This window comes from Mauremys reevesii, linkage group 4, assembly GCF_016161935.1.
Source record: "Mauremys reevesii isolate NIE-2019 linkage group 4, ASM1616193v1, whole genome shotgun sequence".
Classification (NCBI taxonomy): Eukaryota; Metazoa; Chordata; order Testudines; family Geoemydidae; genus Mauremys; species Mauremys reevesii.
Window position 1 is genome coordinate 101,118,853 of NC_052626.1, and position 19,074 is coordinate 101,137,926.

The 19,074-nt window shown below is 47.9% G+C and overlaps 1 protein-coding gene across 2 annotated transcripts in view; it reads left to right on the forward strand.

Moving 5' to 3' along the window:
• Positions 1 to 19,074, forward strand: part of PDE3B (phosphodiesterase 3B) — a 271,481-nt gene that overhangs the window by 155,886 nt on the left and 96,521 nt on the right. For both annotated transcript variants that reach the window (XM_039535240.1, XM_039535241.1), the window contains exon 3: positions 15,088 to 15,336. In XM_039535240.1, coding sequence (XP_039391174.1) covers positions 15,088 to 15,336 — 249 coding nt within the window. The remainder of the gene's footprint in view (positions 1 to 15,087; positions 15,337 to 19,074) is intronic.

Genomic DNA, 19,074 nt, shown 5'->3' on the forward strand with positions numbered 1-19,074 from the left:
TTATCAGACCCTTCTTTCACATTATGATTTCCTTGTGCGGAGCAAGGTTGCTGAGTTTCTCAAAAAACTTTCTTCTGACTCCAGGGAAGAATTTAAATCTTGGAGGGTCCATTAATACTGAAGACCTCACTACAGGCCTCAATTGATTCTGCAGATATAGCTTTGCGATTGATAGCGATCATCATGCAACATATCATGGCTCTAGTCATTTGGATTGCTAAAGAAGGTTCAGACTACGCCAGAAGACCTTCCTTTTGAAGGAAATCATCTGTTCAGTTCCAAAACTGTGGAGTCGTTACATTTGTTGAAGGATTCTTGAGTCACATTATGGGCACTATGTATTTCAACTTCCCAGCACAAGAATAAACATACTCATCATAGCAGGAGTGGTGCAAGTAGGGCAGTATGGTACGCCATACCAGTAAGATATTTATAGCTGGTACTCCATACTGGGAAGACACCGGAGGAGCAGAAAGTGGGGCCACCAGGTGACCCCATGCCAGCAGCTTCGCTGGCATGGCTTTACCACCCTCAGCCCTTCCACGCAGCTGTGTCTGCTGTCAGGGGTCTATACATCAGTCCCACCAGAGGACAGGGCTGGGGGGCAGTACATCCGTGCTGGAGGAGCCCACATTCTGCTCTTTTTGCTGCTGCGGTTCCGGAGAGCCCTGCCGTTTAGAAGTGTCTGGTGCAGGAAGAGGACAGAGCCTCCTCCGCCCCACCCCCACCAGGTAATGTGAGATGGATCATGGAGGGGGGATGGGGAGAGCCTGGGGGCCCGGGCTGGGTGCAGAGCACGGAGGAGTCACGTGGGGAGGCCACATGCCCCCCCCAACTTGTACCCCCTCTTTGTGTCCCTCTCATGCATAAATTCTACTTGCACCACTGCATAGCAGTCTGCCACTACTCTATTATCAGAGAACATCAGATTTCTCTAAGAACAAAGGGTGATTCTGTAAGAGGAGACCTTTGTCAGCATTTACTAAGATGAATTCTAAGGTGTTGTACGGCTCCAAGTGCAGTAATTTTGACATGTATATCGAGTGCTGCCAACCAGCCCTGGAAGTTCTTTTCACTTTTCCTACCCCTTTTTGGGACCATTCCAGGAGGAATGGAGAAATAATACCACAATAATATGTACTGGAAATAATTCAGCGAGGTCACTCTATGCAATTCCAAGAAATTCCTACCCCAATCCATCTCTTTAGGGACCCTTCTCAGAAAAGTCTCCTTCAGCAGGAGGTTCAACCTTTGCTGGCTCTCAGTGCTATAGAGGAGGTTCCCCTTCAGTATTGGAGGAAAAGGGTTCTATTCCAATATTTTCTAGTTCCTAAGAAATCAGAAGCCTCGTGTTCAATTTTAGACCTGAGAAATTCTTTTGTTTGCCAGTTCAAATTTCAAATGGTAATCCCGTTCTCCATACTTCTTCCCTAGATCCTGTAAATTGGTTTGCAACTTTCAATCTACAAGACACATATTCCAGCCAGCCAGCAAACAGGAAATATTTTCATTTTGCAGTGGGATAAAATGCATGTCATCAATAGAGTCCTTACTTTTGGGTTGTCGATGACATTGAGAACCTTCATGAAATTTCTGGCAGGGGTAGCAGCATGTGTTGGGAAAAGGAATGTGTTGGTTTACTTGTATCTAGACCAGTGTTTTTCAGCCTTATCTGAAATCAAACATTTGTGTGACAGCCTTACTTTTTTTTTTACTCTTATAGTAAATGTATCCATTAAAATAGCAATAAGCCTATAGAATTGGTTTGTGTGTGTATTTGGAGAGATTGATGGATAACACTTGACCTTGAAGGGTGAGAGTGTGTAGGTAGCAGAGGAGTGAAATTTTCATTGCTTTGGCTATAATAAAATTTAACACCTTGTGACCTACTACTTGCCTTTTGGGACCTGCAGGGGACATGATCCACAAGTTGAAAAGCAGTGATCAAGATTATTTGTTGGTGAATGGGTCTTTTTTCAAACAGGTAATAAACAGTGTTCAGTACGTCATTCATCCGTTCTGCAGACTGGTACTGAATAAACAGAGACGTCTCAGTTAATCCCAGCTCAAAAGGTAGAAGTTATTGGGGCTGTAAAGAACTGCACAGTGGCTTAAGAATAACTGCCATACACTAGATTCAACAACATGCTAGACTTGATTAATCCGTTTCAGAATAGAAGACTTGTCTTTGGATTTTAGGTGACATGGCTTCATGTTCCGTGGTGATCCCATTTGCAAGACTCCACCTTTGTGGTCTTCAAAAATGGCTGTGGATGGTCTGCCATCCTGCTGTGTGATTTTTTTTCATAGAAATAAGCTTACACTCTGACCACACTCTAAATTTCTCCCCAAAGTGAACTCTGATTTCCACTTAAATCAGACTATACATTTGCCTGTTTTTTCACAAAGCCACATTCATCCAAGGGTGAGGCTGTGTTACATACTCTAAATCAGTGATTCTAACTAAATCTTTTTGGGCTCAGGACTCATTTGTAAACCTTGATGGCCTGTCAGAATCCAGTAAATAGCTTTATGCAAAACAATTCTGGCTTACTAAATATTTCCTACCCACAATATATACTATACATATTAACATAATAAGTACTAAATAAGTACACCATGCATACAATAGAGGTGGCTGCTGTCCCACAGGGGTGGCTGGGCTTGGCTCCCCACTCCAGCCATTGTGACCTCTGAGGTTGCAGTGCTGCTCAGGTTTGGTCCAGCCCCACTGTTGGGAGCCAGCCATGCGTTGCAACCTGGTGCATGGCGTCATAGCACCACTCACTCACATTGGCCCATGAAGCTCCTTGTCATCATGACAGAACGGCAGTTGGACCAAACCTGAGTGACGCTGTAACCCTGAGCACTAGGTCACAATGCCAGGAATCAGGGCTGAGCCCAGCCAGCTCTGTGGGGCCAGGGCTGCCTCTGCAGGCTGTATGTGTATGTTTGTGGAATACGATCTGCAACACCCGCTCCAAAGGGCCTCCCATGTCCCTGAGGGGCAGGACTCCCCCCCCCGACTCTTTGATAGATTCTGGGACCCCAATTTTGGGTCATGACCTCAGGTTGCGAAATTGTGCTCTAGATGTTCCCTGAGCTCTGTTTTTTGACTTAACTAGAACAAAACCATTCAGGAATTTTCCTAGGCTATTTGTTTCTATTGATGAGAAATCCAAAGACAGTTTTTACCCAGAGACTCTCTAACTTGGTGGTGTCAAATTGTATAAAACCATGTTGTGAGGTGACCAGTTTAGAACTCCCAAATAACCTTTCTTCTGACTTGATGTTCAAAGTCAGCTAATTCTTGTAGTTTTATATTTTTTGTATATATATCACATGAGTGGCAAAACTTACTGACCCTCCAAGCCGGATACAATAATCTTCGGAACTTCAAGTGCCAGGCATGTTTGCTAGGGCTTGGGCTTCTGCCCTGCAGTGGGGCTTCTGCCTGCAAGTGCCTCCTGTGGGGCAGAAGCTCCTAGCCCTGCCTCCCTGCTAGGCAGAAGCCCCTAGGCCCCCCCACCTCACAACAGGGCACCCCTCCCGCCCAGTCTGATAGGTGAAGAATGGTGGTGGTGGGGGTGGGGTTTCCACAAGCGCACTTTAATTGTAAAAGAGCTGCATGCGTCTCTCAAGCCATGGTTTGGCCACCCCTGATATATAAGAAGAGTGCCCATAGTCTCATAGGCAAACATGGGCCTCTAGTCCTGTTTCTACTTTGAACTTTACAGGAAGTCCCCCTATCGTTAGTTCTTCTTCGAGTGATTGCTCATATCCATTCCATGTAGGTGTGCGCGCGCCGTGTGCACGTTCGTCGGAAGACTTTTACCCTAGCAACTCAGTGGGTCGGCTGGGCGCCCCCTGGAGTGGCGCCACCATGGCGCCGGATATATACACCAGCCGACCCACCCACTCCTCAGTTCCTTCTTACCGCCCGTGTCGGTCGTTGGAACAGTGGAGCGCGGCTTAGCTGACCACCACTTCCCTAGCTACTCGTAGTTTCTCTCGTTAAGTATATAGTTTAGATGTTTATAGTTGTAGTTAACTTTATTTGTTTGTAGTATAGTATAGTGTATTTATTTCACAGGAGTTCGGGGTTTATCCCCTTCCCCTCACCTGATGCCGGGTCCGATGCCCGGTCCACAGGGTTTTATAATGCTCGGCCGGCCACAAGCCGATGCCGACAAGAGATCCTCTCCTAAGTGCCTCGAGGAATCTCACCTCACAGATAAGTGCCGCATTTGTGAGGCCTTTAATCCAAGAACAAAGGGGAGCGGGACTTTCGTCTCAAACAGCTCCTGAGGGAGGCAGCTCTTGCTCCTCCGCTCTCGGCACCAAGCGCTGGTTAGTCTTTAAGGAGCGCTCCCTCGGCACCGGATCGCCGGTACCGCCAAGGCCTCTCGGCACCGGCCGTCGCTGGCTCCGACGTCCACTCGGCATGGATCCCTCTCCTGGAGGATGAAGAGGCACAATATCCTTGCTGCGTCCGAGCCGCCTGCTCCGCAGCCGAGCGCTATGCTCAGTTGGATCGCCCGGCACCGATGTCTGCCGCGGCACCGACAATATCCGCACCATTAACTCCGGCCAGGCAAGAGCCGTCGAGTCCGGTGCTGGAAAGCTCCCCGGTACAAACCGTGGTCGAGCTCGCTATTAAGCTGCGTCCGAGCCGCCTGCTCGGCAGCCAAGCGCTATGCTCAGTCAGATCGCCTGGCACCGATTTCTGCCGCGGCACCGACAATATCCGCACCGTTAACTCCGGCCAGGCAAGAGCCGTCGAGTCCGGTGTTGGAAAGCTCCCTGGTACGAACTGTGGTCGAGCTCACTATTAAGCTGCGTCAGAGCCACCTGCTCCGCAGCCCGAGCGCTCTACTACGTCGCACTGCCCGACACCTGTACCTGCTGCGGCACTGACAGTATCAGCACCGTTGACTCCGGCCACGCAAGAGCCGTCGAGTCCAGCACCTGAACGCTCCCCGGTGCGAGCTGTGGTTGAGCTCACTATTCCCTCCACGCTGGAAACATTTCCACAGCGAGGGATTTGATGGCAAGGGCAGAGCCTGCGTTGCTTTAACCCCCGGCACCGCCGGTGCGGGTTATATTGTCTATCGGCGAGCCTGTCTTGCTCACGCCACCCTGCGTCGGCACCACAGAGCGGCACCGTTCACGATCGCAGTCCCGCAGATGTTCTCGGTCCTGTCGCCAAGCCCGGTGCCGGCACCGTTCACGGTCCTGGCACCATCCCCCATATCGGTACCGGTCGTACCCGCGGCACCGATCAGCGTCCCGTTCCCCGACCTGGTACACTCGGTGCCGATCCAGCTCCCAGCACCGCTCCAGGCACTGAACTCACGTAGCCACTCCCAGCGTCAAGCCTCGAGATCTCGATCAGCCTCCCGGCATCGCTCCGGTCGCAGGTCCCATTCTCGCTCCCGGTACCGGTAGGCCTCACGGTACCGATCCCCGGTGCCGCGTCGAGCGCCATGAGCTGGAGAGGGAGACTCTGCCCAGGGCTTAACTTCTCCATGGCCATCCATTCGGATGTGCACACCAGAGTCTTCCGGGTGCTCCAGGCCAGGACCCTGACCCCATCAGTGGCTGCCCTGTACATCTTGGGCGTGCCATCAGGCCAAAGGCCTACCTGTGATCCCATCGCGCTCTGTTCCGTCAGAGCACTGGGTACCAGGGGCGACAGTTAGCCGTCCCCCTCCGACCGGTACGGAGGAAGTCCGGTTCTTCCACCGGATTCCCACATCCCACCGGATCAGCAGGTCGTCCAGGAGCGTGAGCCCACACAGGACCCACTTGCCCCTGGCCTTTCTTCTCCCTCCTCCCCAGATGAGGTGGTGGCAGAAGCGTACTCCTTGGGCCCTCCCCTAATCGGCCTGGGGGCCCATCAGGACCTCCCGAGACGGGTGGCATTCACTATGAATCTCCAAGTGGCCACTATCCCGCCCGTAGGCACAGGAGTTGAATGCATGTGCATGGTATCCTCCAGGGGCAACGGGCACCTATATGTACGTCTTTCCCCCTGCTGCCTTGTCATCTAGTCCGTCAATCAGACGCAACGCCATGGCCTACAGGTACCAGCCCCTATGTCCAAGGGGGCTAGGCGAATGAACTTCCTGGGCCATAAGATGTACTCGGCAGGCACCCTGCAACTTCGCGTAGCAAACCGGCAAGCCCTGCTTAGCCGTTACTATGGGCGGCGGTGAGAGAATTTATGGAGTCAGTTTCTCAAATCTCCAGTCAAGAGTTTGATGCCCTCCTGGAAAAAGGGCCGAAGTGGCGAAAGCTTCCCTCCAGACCTTGTTGGATGTAGCGATCTCCATAGCCACGACTCTGGCCTCGGGTGTTGCCATGAGGCGCATTTCATGGCTCCAGTTATCGAGCCTTCCCTCGCAGCTGCTGCACACTATACAGGACTTGTCCTTCAATGACAAAGGCCTGTTCTCAAAACTGACCCTAGGCTGCAAGGCCCAAAGGACAGCGAGGTCACTACGCACTCCCTCTCGGCATCTACATGCCGATGTCTCACTGCCGACCTCTCCGCCAGCCTCACCGCCCTTACCCTGTGCCTAGACAAGGACAGGGCTTTGTCAGCAGGCGACGCTGAGGCAGTCATAGGCGTTGGTCGGGACCCCAAGGGGCCAAAATCAGGGTCCTCCTAACACCAATCGGGCAAAAGCCTATCCCTCCTCATCCCTCTTAGGGACCCCTCTCACGAACAATTCCTCTTGCAAGAGGTGCGGGCGCTCCTCACCATCGGAGCTATAGAGGAGGTTCCAAGGACGAAGGGACAAAAGGTTCTAGCCCCACTAGTTCCTGATCCCCAAGGTGAAGGGAGGTCTCAGACCTATCCTACACCTGCGGGAGCTCAACAAGTAATGATATACCTGGAGTTCTGCATGGTATCCATGGGGACCGTCATCCCATCCTTGGATCTCGGAGACTGGTATGCCGCCCTCAGGGCCGGCTTTAGGCCAATTCAACCAATTCCCCTGAATCGGGCCCCACCCCTAAGAGGGCCCCGCGCCCAAGCCCTGTTACTGCGTACTGGCAAGAGCTGGTGTGCTGTACCAGAGTGGCCCGGCTTCTCCAGGGGGCAATTTAAAGGGCCTGGGGCTCCCAGCAGGGGTTTGGAGCCCCAGGCCTTTTAAATTGCCACCAGAGCCCCACTGCTGGAGCCCTGGGTAGGGCTGCAGGGCGCTGGGGGCTATTTAAAAAGTCCAGGGCTCCCGTTGCTTCTACCACCCCGGCCCTTTAAATAGCCCCTGGAGCCCCACTGCTTCCCCAGGGCTCCCGCAGCTATTTACAGGGCTGGGGCAGTGGACGCAGGGGAGCCCTGGGCCCTTTCAATAGCCCCTGAGCCCCGGGCTGCTGCTGCTACCCCGGTGGGGGAGGAAGAAAGAGGGGGCACTCACTGTACAGGGTGGGCTGTACCCACACCCCCTGCCTCCAGCCAGCCCCGCACCCCTGCCCTGCCTGCACCAGCCCTGCACCCCCTGCCCTGTCTCCAGCCAACCCCTGCCGCACCCCCCTGCCTGAAGCCAGCCAGTCCCGCACTCCTCTGTCTCCAGCCCTGCCAACCCCTGCCGCACCCCCCTGTGACCCTGCCTGAAGCCAGCCAGCCCACCCCACACACCCCTGTCTCCAGAGCTCCGCACCCATTGCCCTGCCTGCAGCCAGACTCTACCTCCAGTCAGCCCCTGCACTGCCTCCAGCCAGCCCCATGTCCACTGGTGCCCTGCAGTTCCCAGGGCAGTAACCCTGCACACCTGCTTCAATGGCGGGGCGGGGGCAGGGAGCAACTGGGACCCACACATGTGCACACCCTAGGGTGACCAGACAGCAAGTGTGAAAAATTGGAACAGGAGGTGGGGGTTATTAGGATCCTATATAAGAAAAAGACCCAAAAATTGGGACTGTCCCTATAAAATCGAGACATCTGGTCACCCTAGCACACCCCCAGGGAGTGGCGGGGACCCACACATGTAAAACAGAGCTCATTTCTGGTTCAGGCCCATCTTTTTAAAAAATAACTTTAGGTGGGGTTAACATACAGCCGTATTTTCCCAGACATGTCAGGCTTTTTGGTTCTTAAATCGCCATCTGGATGTATGGTAACCCTATTGGTACAAAAAATCCATACTGTGGCACATCCCTTAAATCAGAACTTTTTATAGGGAACTGGTTGCTAAGAAATGAAAGGCATTTTTTACGTTTTTTTTTTTTTAGTCATTCCTGCTGGGGGCCCGCCGAAAATGTTTGAATTGGGCCCCGCACTTCCTAAAGCTGGCCCTGGCCGCCCTCGATATGAACGGCGCGTATTTTCACATCGCCACTTATCCTCCACGCAGAAGGTACCCCCGGTCTATGGCCAACTGTCATTCCAGTTTACGGTCCTCCCGGTCGGCCTCTATGCAGCCCCCTGTGTATTCACAGTGTGTAGCTGTAGTCGCCGCCCTCTCCGCCACCGTCGGATACACGTGCTCCGTATCTGGACGATAGGCTCATTCCAGGGGCCACCGGGGCCCAAGTTACCTCTCGTGTGGGCGTCGACTAGGTCCTATTCCTGCGTTTAGGCCTGATGATCCATATAGCGAAATCCACCCTGATTCCCACTCAGGGAGTAGACTTAACTGAGGCCACCCTGGACTTCAGTATCGCACAGCCTGCTTACCTACGCCTTGATTTCATGCGATGGTAACCATTGTACAAGGTCTACAGACCTTCCCGGCAACTTTGCGTTGAACTTGCCTAGGTTTCCTGGGCCACATGGCTGCCTGCACGTGCGTAACCGAACATGCCAGGCTTCGCCTCCGTACACTTTAATCGTGACTCACATCGGTGTACCACCTGGCCAGAGACAGCATGGTCATGGTCGCCTCGATCCCCCCGAGCGTTCTAGGCTCCCCCGACTGGGGGTCGACGCCCTCCCTGATGTGTGCAGGGGTGCTGTTCCATCCACCTCACCCTCGGTGTCCCTCATAATGGACGCCCCCATCTCTTGGCTGGGGTGCTCACTTGGGTCAGTTTCCCACTCCAGACCTTTGGTTGGCTCAACAGCTGCCATTGCACATCAATGTCCGGGAGTTGGGAGCAGTCTGCCTTGTATACCAGGCGTTTCAGCAGCACCTACAAGGCTGTTGTGTCTCGGTGTTCACAGACAACACAACGGACACCCGTTGCATAAACAAGCACGGAGGAGCACGGTCCTCCTCTCTTTCCAGGGAGCTATCCAGCTCCGGGACTCCTGCACAGCTCAATCGACGGACCTGGTAGCGTCCTTTCTCCTAGGGGTCCGGAACACTCTGGCGGATCGCCTCAGCAGTTCCTTCCTGTCTCTCAAGTGGTTGATTCCTCCGGATGTTATCCATTATGTTTCCGGAACTTCACTCTCGCGGGAACAGAACGAGAGAGAAGTTCTGCTCATGCCAAGGCCTCTCCCCGGGCTCGATCTTGGCTGCTTTTCTGATGCCGTGGACGAGCCGTCTGCCGTCCGCTTTCTCATTGCTCCCGCTGGTTTGCAAGGTCCTGCTAACACTCCGCAGGGACAGAGCGCATCTGATCATGATCGCTCCAGCGTGGTCCAGGCAGCACTAGTACACCATGTTGCTAGACCGTTCGGTAGCGAACCGATTCCCCTGCCTCTTTGCCCAGACCTCATAACGCTGGATCATGGCAAACTTTACCACCTAGACCTGCAATCCCTGCACATCTCCGCATGCCTGCTGCGGGCCTAAACCGATCCGAGTTACGTTGTTCTGCCTCGGTTCTACAGGATTCTCCTGGGTGGTAGGAAGCCTTCCACTCGGTTAACGTATCTGCCCAACTGGCAGTTTTTCTTTTGCTGCTATGAAACACAAGGTTTCCCCCACAGAGGATCCGATCCATTTCCTCTTGGATTGCCTATGATCTTCAAACAGCAGCGCCTGGCGCAGTTCATCATTAAAGGTGCACTTGGCAGCCGTCTCTACCTTCCTCCCAAGGGAGAGTGGCTGCTTCATATTCTCACACTCTGTGGTTTCTAGGTTCCTCAAGGGCTTGGGGCATTTATGCCCCCAGGTTCGCCGCCCCACCAACTCCTGGGTCTTCAACCTGGTTATAAGCAGACTTATGACTGCTCCATTCGAGCCACTGACAACATGCTCGCTGAGATACCTGTCCTGAGGACAGTTTTTTCCTTGTAGCCTTTGCATCGGCTGGACAAGTCTCTGAGCTTTGGGCTCTCACAGTGGACCCACGGTACACTATGTTGCGTAAGGACAAGGGGCGGTTGGGACCACATCCGGCCTTCCTCCCTAAGGTGCTGTTGACCTTTCATATCATCCGGGATATCTTCCTTCCGGTCTTCTTTCTGAAGCCCCATTCATTGCGACGGGAGCACATTTGCCCTCCCTAGACGTCGTAGGGCGCTCGCTTTTTATGTCGAGCGGACAAGCTCTTTTGTACGCCCCCAAATCTTCGTTGTATTGGCAGACCGAATAAAGGGCCTACCTGTCTCCTCCCAGAGCTTTCCATCTTGGATGACGTCATGCATTTGCACCTCCTGTGACTTGGCCCATGTTCCGTCGAGCCACCTTACTGCTCGTTTCACCAGGGCTCAGGCTTCTTCTGCTGCCTTTCCAACTCACATACCCTTCCAGGGGCTATGTTGTGCTACTACCTGGTCCTCAATCCGGACCTTTGCTTCTTTGGTCTACTGTCCAGAGATGATGCAGCCTTTGGCTCAGCAGTTTGCATTCTGCAACATCTCACTCCGACCCCACCGCCTACGTAAGGCTTGGGAATCACCTACATGGAATGGATATGAGCAATCACTCGAAGAAGAAAAGACGGTTACTCACCGTTGTAACTGTTGTTTTTCGAGATGTGTTGCTCATATCCATTCCAAACCCACCCTCCTTCCCCACTGTCGGAGTAGCCGGCAAGAAGGAATTGAGGAGTTGGTGGGTCGGCTGGTGTATATATCCGGCGCCATGGTGGCGCCACTCCAGGGGGCGCCCAGCCGACCCACTGAGTTGCTAGGGTAAAAGTCTTCCGACGAACGTGCACACGGCGCGCGCACACCTACATGGAATGGATATGAGCAACACATCTCGAAGAACAACAGTTACAACGGTGAGTAACCGTCTTTTCCAGCACCCAGACATTATCCTGGGATTTGTTCTGCTTAAGCAGGCCTAAATCACCATTTCTAGGAATAAACTGATCATATCCTACTCATGTACAGGCAGTTTTCTTTTCCCTTTTTACTAGTTAATCGGTGTCTCCCCTTTTATATTTTAGCCAAATGTTTTTTAACTACTGTTTATTTGATAAGATTTCCATATGCTGTGCAGTCACACAGGTCCACATTGCCAGCATATTTTACTCAAGTCTGTTTGTGTCGCTCTTAGGCTTTGTTTTGATAATTTCTATCTTTCTCATGTTCATTTCTTGTGGAACACACATTCAGCTACTTTAGCTCCTACCAGTATTCATTCAACTGCCATAGCTGCTGTCCTATCCAAGAGATTCCTCTCTTTAGATTAGAGCCATTGGGAATATACTAGCCCCAAGGTCTGCAATACTCCATTCCTCTCTCCTTCTCCTCAATCTCAATTTATTCCTCCTCCTCTTTCTGCAACACCTGTGTTTCTGCCAGAGTATTATCAAAGCCCTCCTAGAAAGAGGTCCCATAAAACTGGCTGATTTGTTGCCAACAGCTCTGAGGATAGGGAAGTTTCTCAAGGGACATCACTTTAAATTCTGTCCCTGATCACTTTCCCTCAAGAGAAAAGCACCTAGCAGATATAGGCTTTCCACTGTTTCATTTAGGACCAATGAGATCCTCTCTGTCCTATGTTAGGAAGATGAGACCCAAGAGTGATAATCCTGTCAAATATGTCTTAGAAAACAGAATTACAGGTAAGTATATCCTTTTTGGCACAGTATATCTAATTCACTGGACTATATTTAGGAACTGCCTCTTATTCCAAGTTCATATGTTGCTAGGCAAAGTTTTTCCACCACATGGTTATCTGTTTTCCTCTGCTTAATTCTTCTGCTCTCAAGGCCTTAATTTATGACTAGTACTAGGTACATACCAATACAACTTCTTAGGGCTTGTCTATAGGATCACTTAGTCTGCTGCAAGCTGGGGCATAAATTTACTCCCCACCCCCGCTAGTGTGCCACTCACTAAGTGGACTGCTCATTTTTGTTCCTAACTATTAGTTATTGTATAGGTTTTACTGAATAAGCTATACTACTATACAAAAGTGCACAAAGTGATTTATGCTTAAACTATATTTTTTAGAAAATCTCACCTTAACTAAATACTAGGGTAGACTAACTTTCCCTCACAAGTCCAAAGTCAGAAAACACACAAATATTTACAGTGATAATTATGACAAAGTTTTTTTAATTTGATTTTGATTTTTTTTAAGCAGAGGGGATTGAAAAGGCCATTCTTTTTTGGAAGAGGAAAAATAAGAAAAGATATTAAATGTCACCTCAGAATTTCTTGTCCTGTGAATTTTTGCAAATACTTTCTCACTACTTATTTTTCTTTTCTTTGTTCTTCTGTTCTGTTACTCAGTTCAGGTATTTCCAGGAATCATCAACTCCAGTTCTAAATTTCTGGTTGCTTGTAGCGTCATTTGCTTTCTTTGACTTCTGATTCCATACCCTAAATTATTTTTAAAGAGAAAGCATTCTAATATGAAGTTAAAGCTTCTTATTTCTGAATGTTAGTTCATGTCCATCCATTTACTAATTACTATTATCCTGTAATAAAACCAAATTAATTATGAAAGCATTTTGTGGCCTTCATATGAAATTTGAGTCACCTTACAAGTACATTATTTCCAGAGTAAACAAATTCAATTCTTTACTGGTTTCCTAACAGGACAATCTGCCAGTGCTGGAAATGAATCTTGCAGCCCTTCCTGTCTTCTTTTTTATGCTTTGAATATTTTTTTTAAATAGTAGATGAACAGTATCTTTTAATAATGTCACAGTTAAGTCTATGTATTCACTTTTGTTGGTTCTACACATATGAATTACTTCATATTTTAAGACACTGAATTTCATTAGCCATTGTTCACTCACTTCTCAGTTCTACATAGACTTTCCTTACTTTGCTGATTCTTCATCTCTGAGTCTGCATACTCAAAGAGTTTCATTGTGGATGTTGAGTGCTTCTGAAATACAAATAGTACCGGTAATTATAGTTTATGTCCTAGGTTGATGGAGGCTAAGTGTGCAGAAAGTAGAACTTACTGGAGAGTGATATGTTTTGTGATTAAGGTCCACCAGTTGAGAACATCCCAGCTGACTTTTTTTAAAAGAAAATTTGCTTTTGATGCCACGTATGATGGTTCATACTGTTTGTACATCTCTGGTGTAAACTTTGAAAAGCGATAATAGAGGGGTTAGAAGGCACAAAAGTATACACTGCTATTGGTTATTGTTACTTCAAAATTAATTTGAGAAGCCTGAATCATTTTTGGGCTTCTGAACCTTAAATGCAGAAACATACCTCTTTGGGGCACAGACTTTCATTTACCTGCATGTTTCTGCCGTGCCTACCACAATCTGGCCTTGACCTAGTTGAGGCCTTTAGACAATACTACAATGCATATAATAAAAAAGTGTGCTTTTTAGCATCATTTGTAGGAGACAAATAATTTAAATATCATGTATAAGTATTATTATGAATGTTTATAATGTTTGTTAACGTTTGTAGATAAGATGCAGCATCAAAACCTTTTTTGTTTTATACCTTCAAATAAAACTGAAATACAATTTTGAGAGATTGGGCAGACTAGCCATCAAATAAAAGTACTGAAAAATTAAGGAAATGTATACATTACCCATCTATTGGCCCAAAACCTGAATTAAAGATGGAATATAATTTTATTTTATTCTGGTCTTGCGAGGGTCTCCATTTTTTGCCCATCACACAAAAATGAATTGAATGTTATTAACTTTATCAACTTTAGTAATGAAATAAACTTACAATTGTAAAAATATCATATGATCTTAAGCTCCTTTTTGGCAGCTTGCTATTCACTGGAAAATGTGCTGCTATAAAAATTAAATTGTGCCAACTGAAAAAAAAATTAAAAGTCTAATTGAAAATTCTTAGGATATACTCTTCCCAACAATATTGGACATTATGTACATGCTTAATTAAGGGAAGAAATGATGCCCAATCTTTATTGTTAAAAAGAGAATGAAAGCAATACTGACAGCTCTTGCACAGTTCCAAAGTATGCCCTGATGGTGTGGCTGAAGTTGGTGAGGTAGCCCCCATTCATCTTTCCTTGACCAAGGAAGGGACTAAATGTTTAAAAATCCTGAAATCTAAATTGCTTTCTAATGATGTAAAGTGATTTTTCACATAAGAATATGTTGATATAATTAATTCCTGGAAGAGTTGTTTGTATTGACTCAGGTAAGTTTTGAGAACACTATGCAATATTTAAAGGGCCTGATTTTGACTGATTCACAGTTAATTTATTTCTCTGAAAATATACTGTTATGAAAGCTATGATGTTGTATGGTTGCTTTTTTTTTATACATTAAAGAGAAATGTTTATACGATTGATTCCCTCCTGTTTTAATGTGAATTATGAGAGTCAGGGGCGGCTCTACAAATTTGGCCGCCCCAAGCAATCATGCCCGAGCCCGAGCCCGCGCTGGAGCAGGACCTGCCGGCATGGCATGACCGCCGCTGAGCGCTGGTCGCTGCTGCTCTGCTGAACTCCCGCAGCTGCGGACGGGGTGGTCTGCCGGCGGCTCCAGTTGAGCCGCGCGCCGCGCTGGCCGCCGCGGGAGGTCCGGCGGCAGGAGCGAGCCCGAGCGCGCCGCTCAGGCGTCGGGCGTCGTCCCCGTCGGTCCCGGGCGGACCTCGCGGCCCAGCCAGGTCCTGCTTCCACCCAGCCTGCCGGCCCCCCCTCCCCCCTGGAGCGCCCAGGCTGCTTGCCTGCCCCTTCGCCCCTGGGCTGATGAGAGTTATAGATATTTTGTTAATATTTTATATACCAAGTGTATAATTAAATTAGTGATTTACAATATTTCCCTCTGTTTTAGAATGCTGGCAGTGGAAGTGGAGTTGATCTTTCAGTACTAAATGAGGCTCGCAACATGTTATCAGACCTCTTGATCGATCCAGCCCTTCCCCCACATGTGATTTCTTCCCTTCGAAGCATTAATAGTTTGATGGGTGCTTTCTCTGGCTCATGCAGGCCAAAGGCTAACCCGTTCACACCATTTCCTGGCTTTTACCCATGCCCTGAAATGGAGGACACAGCTGAAAAAGGAGATCGAAAGCTGCACAAGGTCAAACGATTGTATAATTGTATTTAAAGTGTGTGACATTTTGAGCAATGTATCAAAAGGAATACTTTTGCAAAGAATACTTCTGTTTGAATGGTAGCTTCTTCCATCTTGGGTTTATGGCAAGATTTTGAAAGATAAGAGCCTAAAGGTAATCTTTTAACCCCTATTTAGACAGCTGTTTGATTATTGAAAGTGCTGAGCAGCCACAAACTACAACTGAGCTCAGTAGAAGGAGTTGCATGCTTAGCACTTTGAAACTCGGACAGGTGTCTAAATATGGAGATAGGAGACTAACTTTAGGATCCTGTTTTTTAAAAACCTTAGCCTTTTGTGTTTTTTGTAGGTATTTTGCAAAATCCCACATTTACTTGTAGAATGCAACATTGACACCTTTCATCTTCCTAGCAGTCAAAGGTTTATGTTCTCATTGTGTTGCAGCAACTATCAATTCTAGATAGAATTATGTTGAATCACTGCCTGGTAGCATAGTAAAATGTTCAATACACCAAATCATAGGGTGACCAGATGTCCCGATTTTATAGGGACAGTCCTGATATTTGAGACTTTTCCTTATATAGGCACCTATTTCCACCCCCCCCACACACACACACCCTGTCCCAATTTTTCACATTTGCTATCTGGTCACCCTACCAAATCATGATCACTATGAAAGAAATGCAGTTTACTTCTGTACTCTGTGTGTATTGTATTTTCAAAAAACAAAACTAGTAATAAGCTCTTTGAGGCAGAGACTGTCTTTTTTATATGCTTGTACAGTGCCTAGCACAAGGGAGCACTTGCCATTATATTATTTGCTGTAATGCAAATAAATAATATAATTTCCTTTTCAAACTGGAACATGTATAGGAAATTCTCTTTTGCAGGTGAAGATACCAAGACATACAAGTTTAGCAGTTCCTATTTCTTTTCCTGGATTAACTATTCTTTCAGCACAGTACTCTGTTTAGGTTGTTGTTGCATATATTGAGGATGTGATTTTATCCAGCAAGGCTGCAGAAACAGAGGTGCAGTTAGCAAATGTTTCTCTGCTCATTCCAAGATGTCCCTGGTCTACAAATATTTTAATGGTATTAAGACACCAAGGAGGGAGAGGAATTTAATGTGATTTCCCCCCCGCCCCTGTTCAGTTAGGTTTAATGGGGTAAAACTAAGAAAAGGAAAATGTAGATGGAATATTTGGAAAGTTTAATGAAGATGAGATCTGTAGGCTGATCAGTGGTCTCCTAAGGGAAATGGTAGAAGCCTCATTGCCAGCATTATTAAACTAGACAGGAGGTAAAAATTTCAAGAGAGCTTAAGTTACTTAGTGTCCTAAGTCCCATTTTGTAAACCAACTTAGGCACTTAAGGTATGTCTACACTGCAATATAAGATTGGGCTTGAGTCCAAATCCCCCCTTCCATCTACACACACATCTCTCAGACTTGGGCTCGGACCTAGGGTCCTAGGACTCTGCAGGTACGGAGGGTCTGAGCCAAGCTGGAACCCAGGCTTTAAACCCTATTACTTTGCAGTGTAGAGACAGCACTTCACCCCCGACTCAGATTCTGAAGGTCCACCAAAAAGTATCCAACAATCCCATGGGCCACTTCCTTTGTTCTCTCTATCACAAGAATCTCCAGTTGACTTCAGTGAAAGTAAAAGCAATCCCCATTGCTGTAATGCAGCAGTTCAGTGAATCAGCATTAATCCTTGCATTGCCTTCTAACCACTGAGCTACAAATACACCATCAGAGAACCTTCAGTGTTTGCAATGGAGACTGATCAGAATAAGCTTTCTGCAAAGTGCACGGCTTCATCGTTATGCAAGCACATCCAGATTTTGGTAAATCTCTGGTGCGAGGCAAGCAAAACAATGGATTTTAGTAAGCGTATCAGGAATGATTGTGCATACCAGCAAATAGGGAAGAAACTGTCAGCATTGCAAATATACCGGACTGGTGACAAGTTTAAGAAGCAGATGAAGCATCTCAAGAGTGAATGCAGGAAAACCAGGGACCAGAGCTTCACTTCAGGCAACTCACTGACATAGTACACGTTTTGTGAGGAGTTTGACAGGGTGCTAAGCGCAGAGCCATCAATGATGCATGATGACCTGGTCAGCCAGGATGGCACCCCGCTGGCCCCAGAATACAGCATAGGGAGTGATGGGAGCCAGCAGCAGATGCAGAGTGATGCCAGTGAAATTACTCTTACTGAAACCAGTCCCACAGGAGTCTCTGCAGCACATCCTGGAGTTGTACTCAGAGGAGCTGTTTGATACCCTCTTGAGAAACAGGCCACTGTGGAGCCTGCAGGAGACACAGATGGGACAGAAACCGCCCTGGAGCCTGGTAAGTTTGTGGCTCCATTATAAAGTTTATTAATATGGGAATGGGAGGGATTTCCATTCTATGAACCAATGTAAAATTTATTAGAAGTCCCAGCTAGCAGCATTTACCCCCTAATGGCAGAATGTATCCCAGTGGCATGACTTTCCCTACCCCCCATCAAATGACGACCAGGAAATGCAAACAATAAAAATCCTTAAAAGTGAATTTTTACTGGAAAGGCATAGATTTTTGCTAGGGCATTCCCGTTTATTAAAAATAACTACTTTAAACTGCCATACCGGTAAATATGCTGTTCCGTAGCTACTCAGTGATATAACGAGCCATGTGGTAATGGTAACCTGTGGTTGGGAGGAGCTGGAAATGTGTTCCGTTCGCAAATCTAGTCCATTTGAGGTAAAGGTAGTCCATGCAGTCTGTAGGTGACAAAAGCATTTGTCCCAGATTTGCCTGGGGTTTGAAAGTGCACCCAGAAATGTGCTGGGGGGAGAGGGTTTAAAGGGGGGTGGCCATGGAATTAAATGTTTTTGCATGCAGTCTTAATCGGCCAAGCCATGTGGAAGTTAATGCAGCATTCTGCTAAATCCCTCAAGAATTCTGACCCAATCGCAGGTGTTGATAGATGCAAACTTTTCCTGGAGCACAAACTCCAGATAGGTAGTGACATTTCAGGAAAGGTTGTATTTTCCAGGGCCATCTTGGTAGCTGACCAGGCCAGTCCACTCATAGTTGTGCTGGTCAGTCACTATATGTTTGAATACTTCTGAGGAAAACCCTGCAGTTTTCCCACCAGCAGGTCAGAGTAACATCTCCCTTTGCCAGTCAGCGACCACAAGAACTGTACATCCTCGAAAATGTGGAAGGCCTGAAATGACAGAAAAAGCTTTTGTCACAAGGCCACTGACAGCCCTCCCTCCCCTAACCCAAGTAGTTCTGCAATTTTAAAAACAAAACCAAAAATCCTTTGAATTTTTAACTTTTCATTGTGATTATCCAGGCTTTGTCCAGGGAGCTTCTGTGGACAGAAGCATCCCTCTCACAATATATTGGAGTTTAGTTTGGAAAAGTAACATTTTATGTCCTTGAAATTCCACAAAGATTTTTTTCTGTGCTCCTGCACTGAGCTATTTGAAACAATATTCCTCTGTGTCTTGTTCTGTTCCAGGCCTCTCAACCTCTATTGGCTGCAGTACCTGCACAGCTCACCCACAGTGTAGTACAAGCCTGGCCCAGTGTACCTTTACAGACTGTTCCAAGAGGAAGAGTTTCTGTGGTGAGCTTATGGTTAAACTTCTGGACAGAGCCAATACCAAAAAGAAAGAGACTTACAGCTAGAGAAAAGGCATGCTGAGAGGCAAAAGGAAAGGCTGAAGCTGGCTACTCACCTT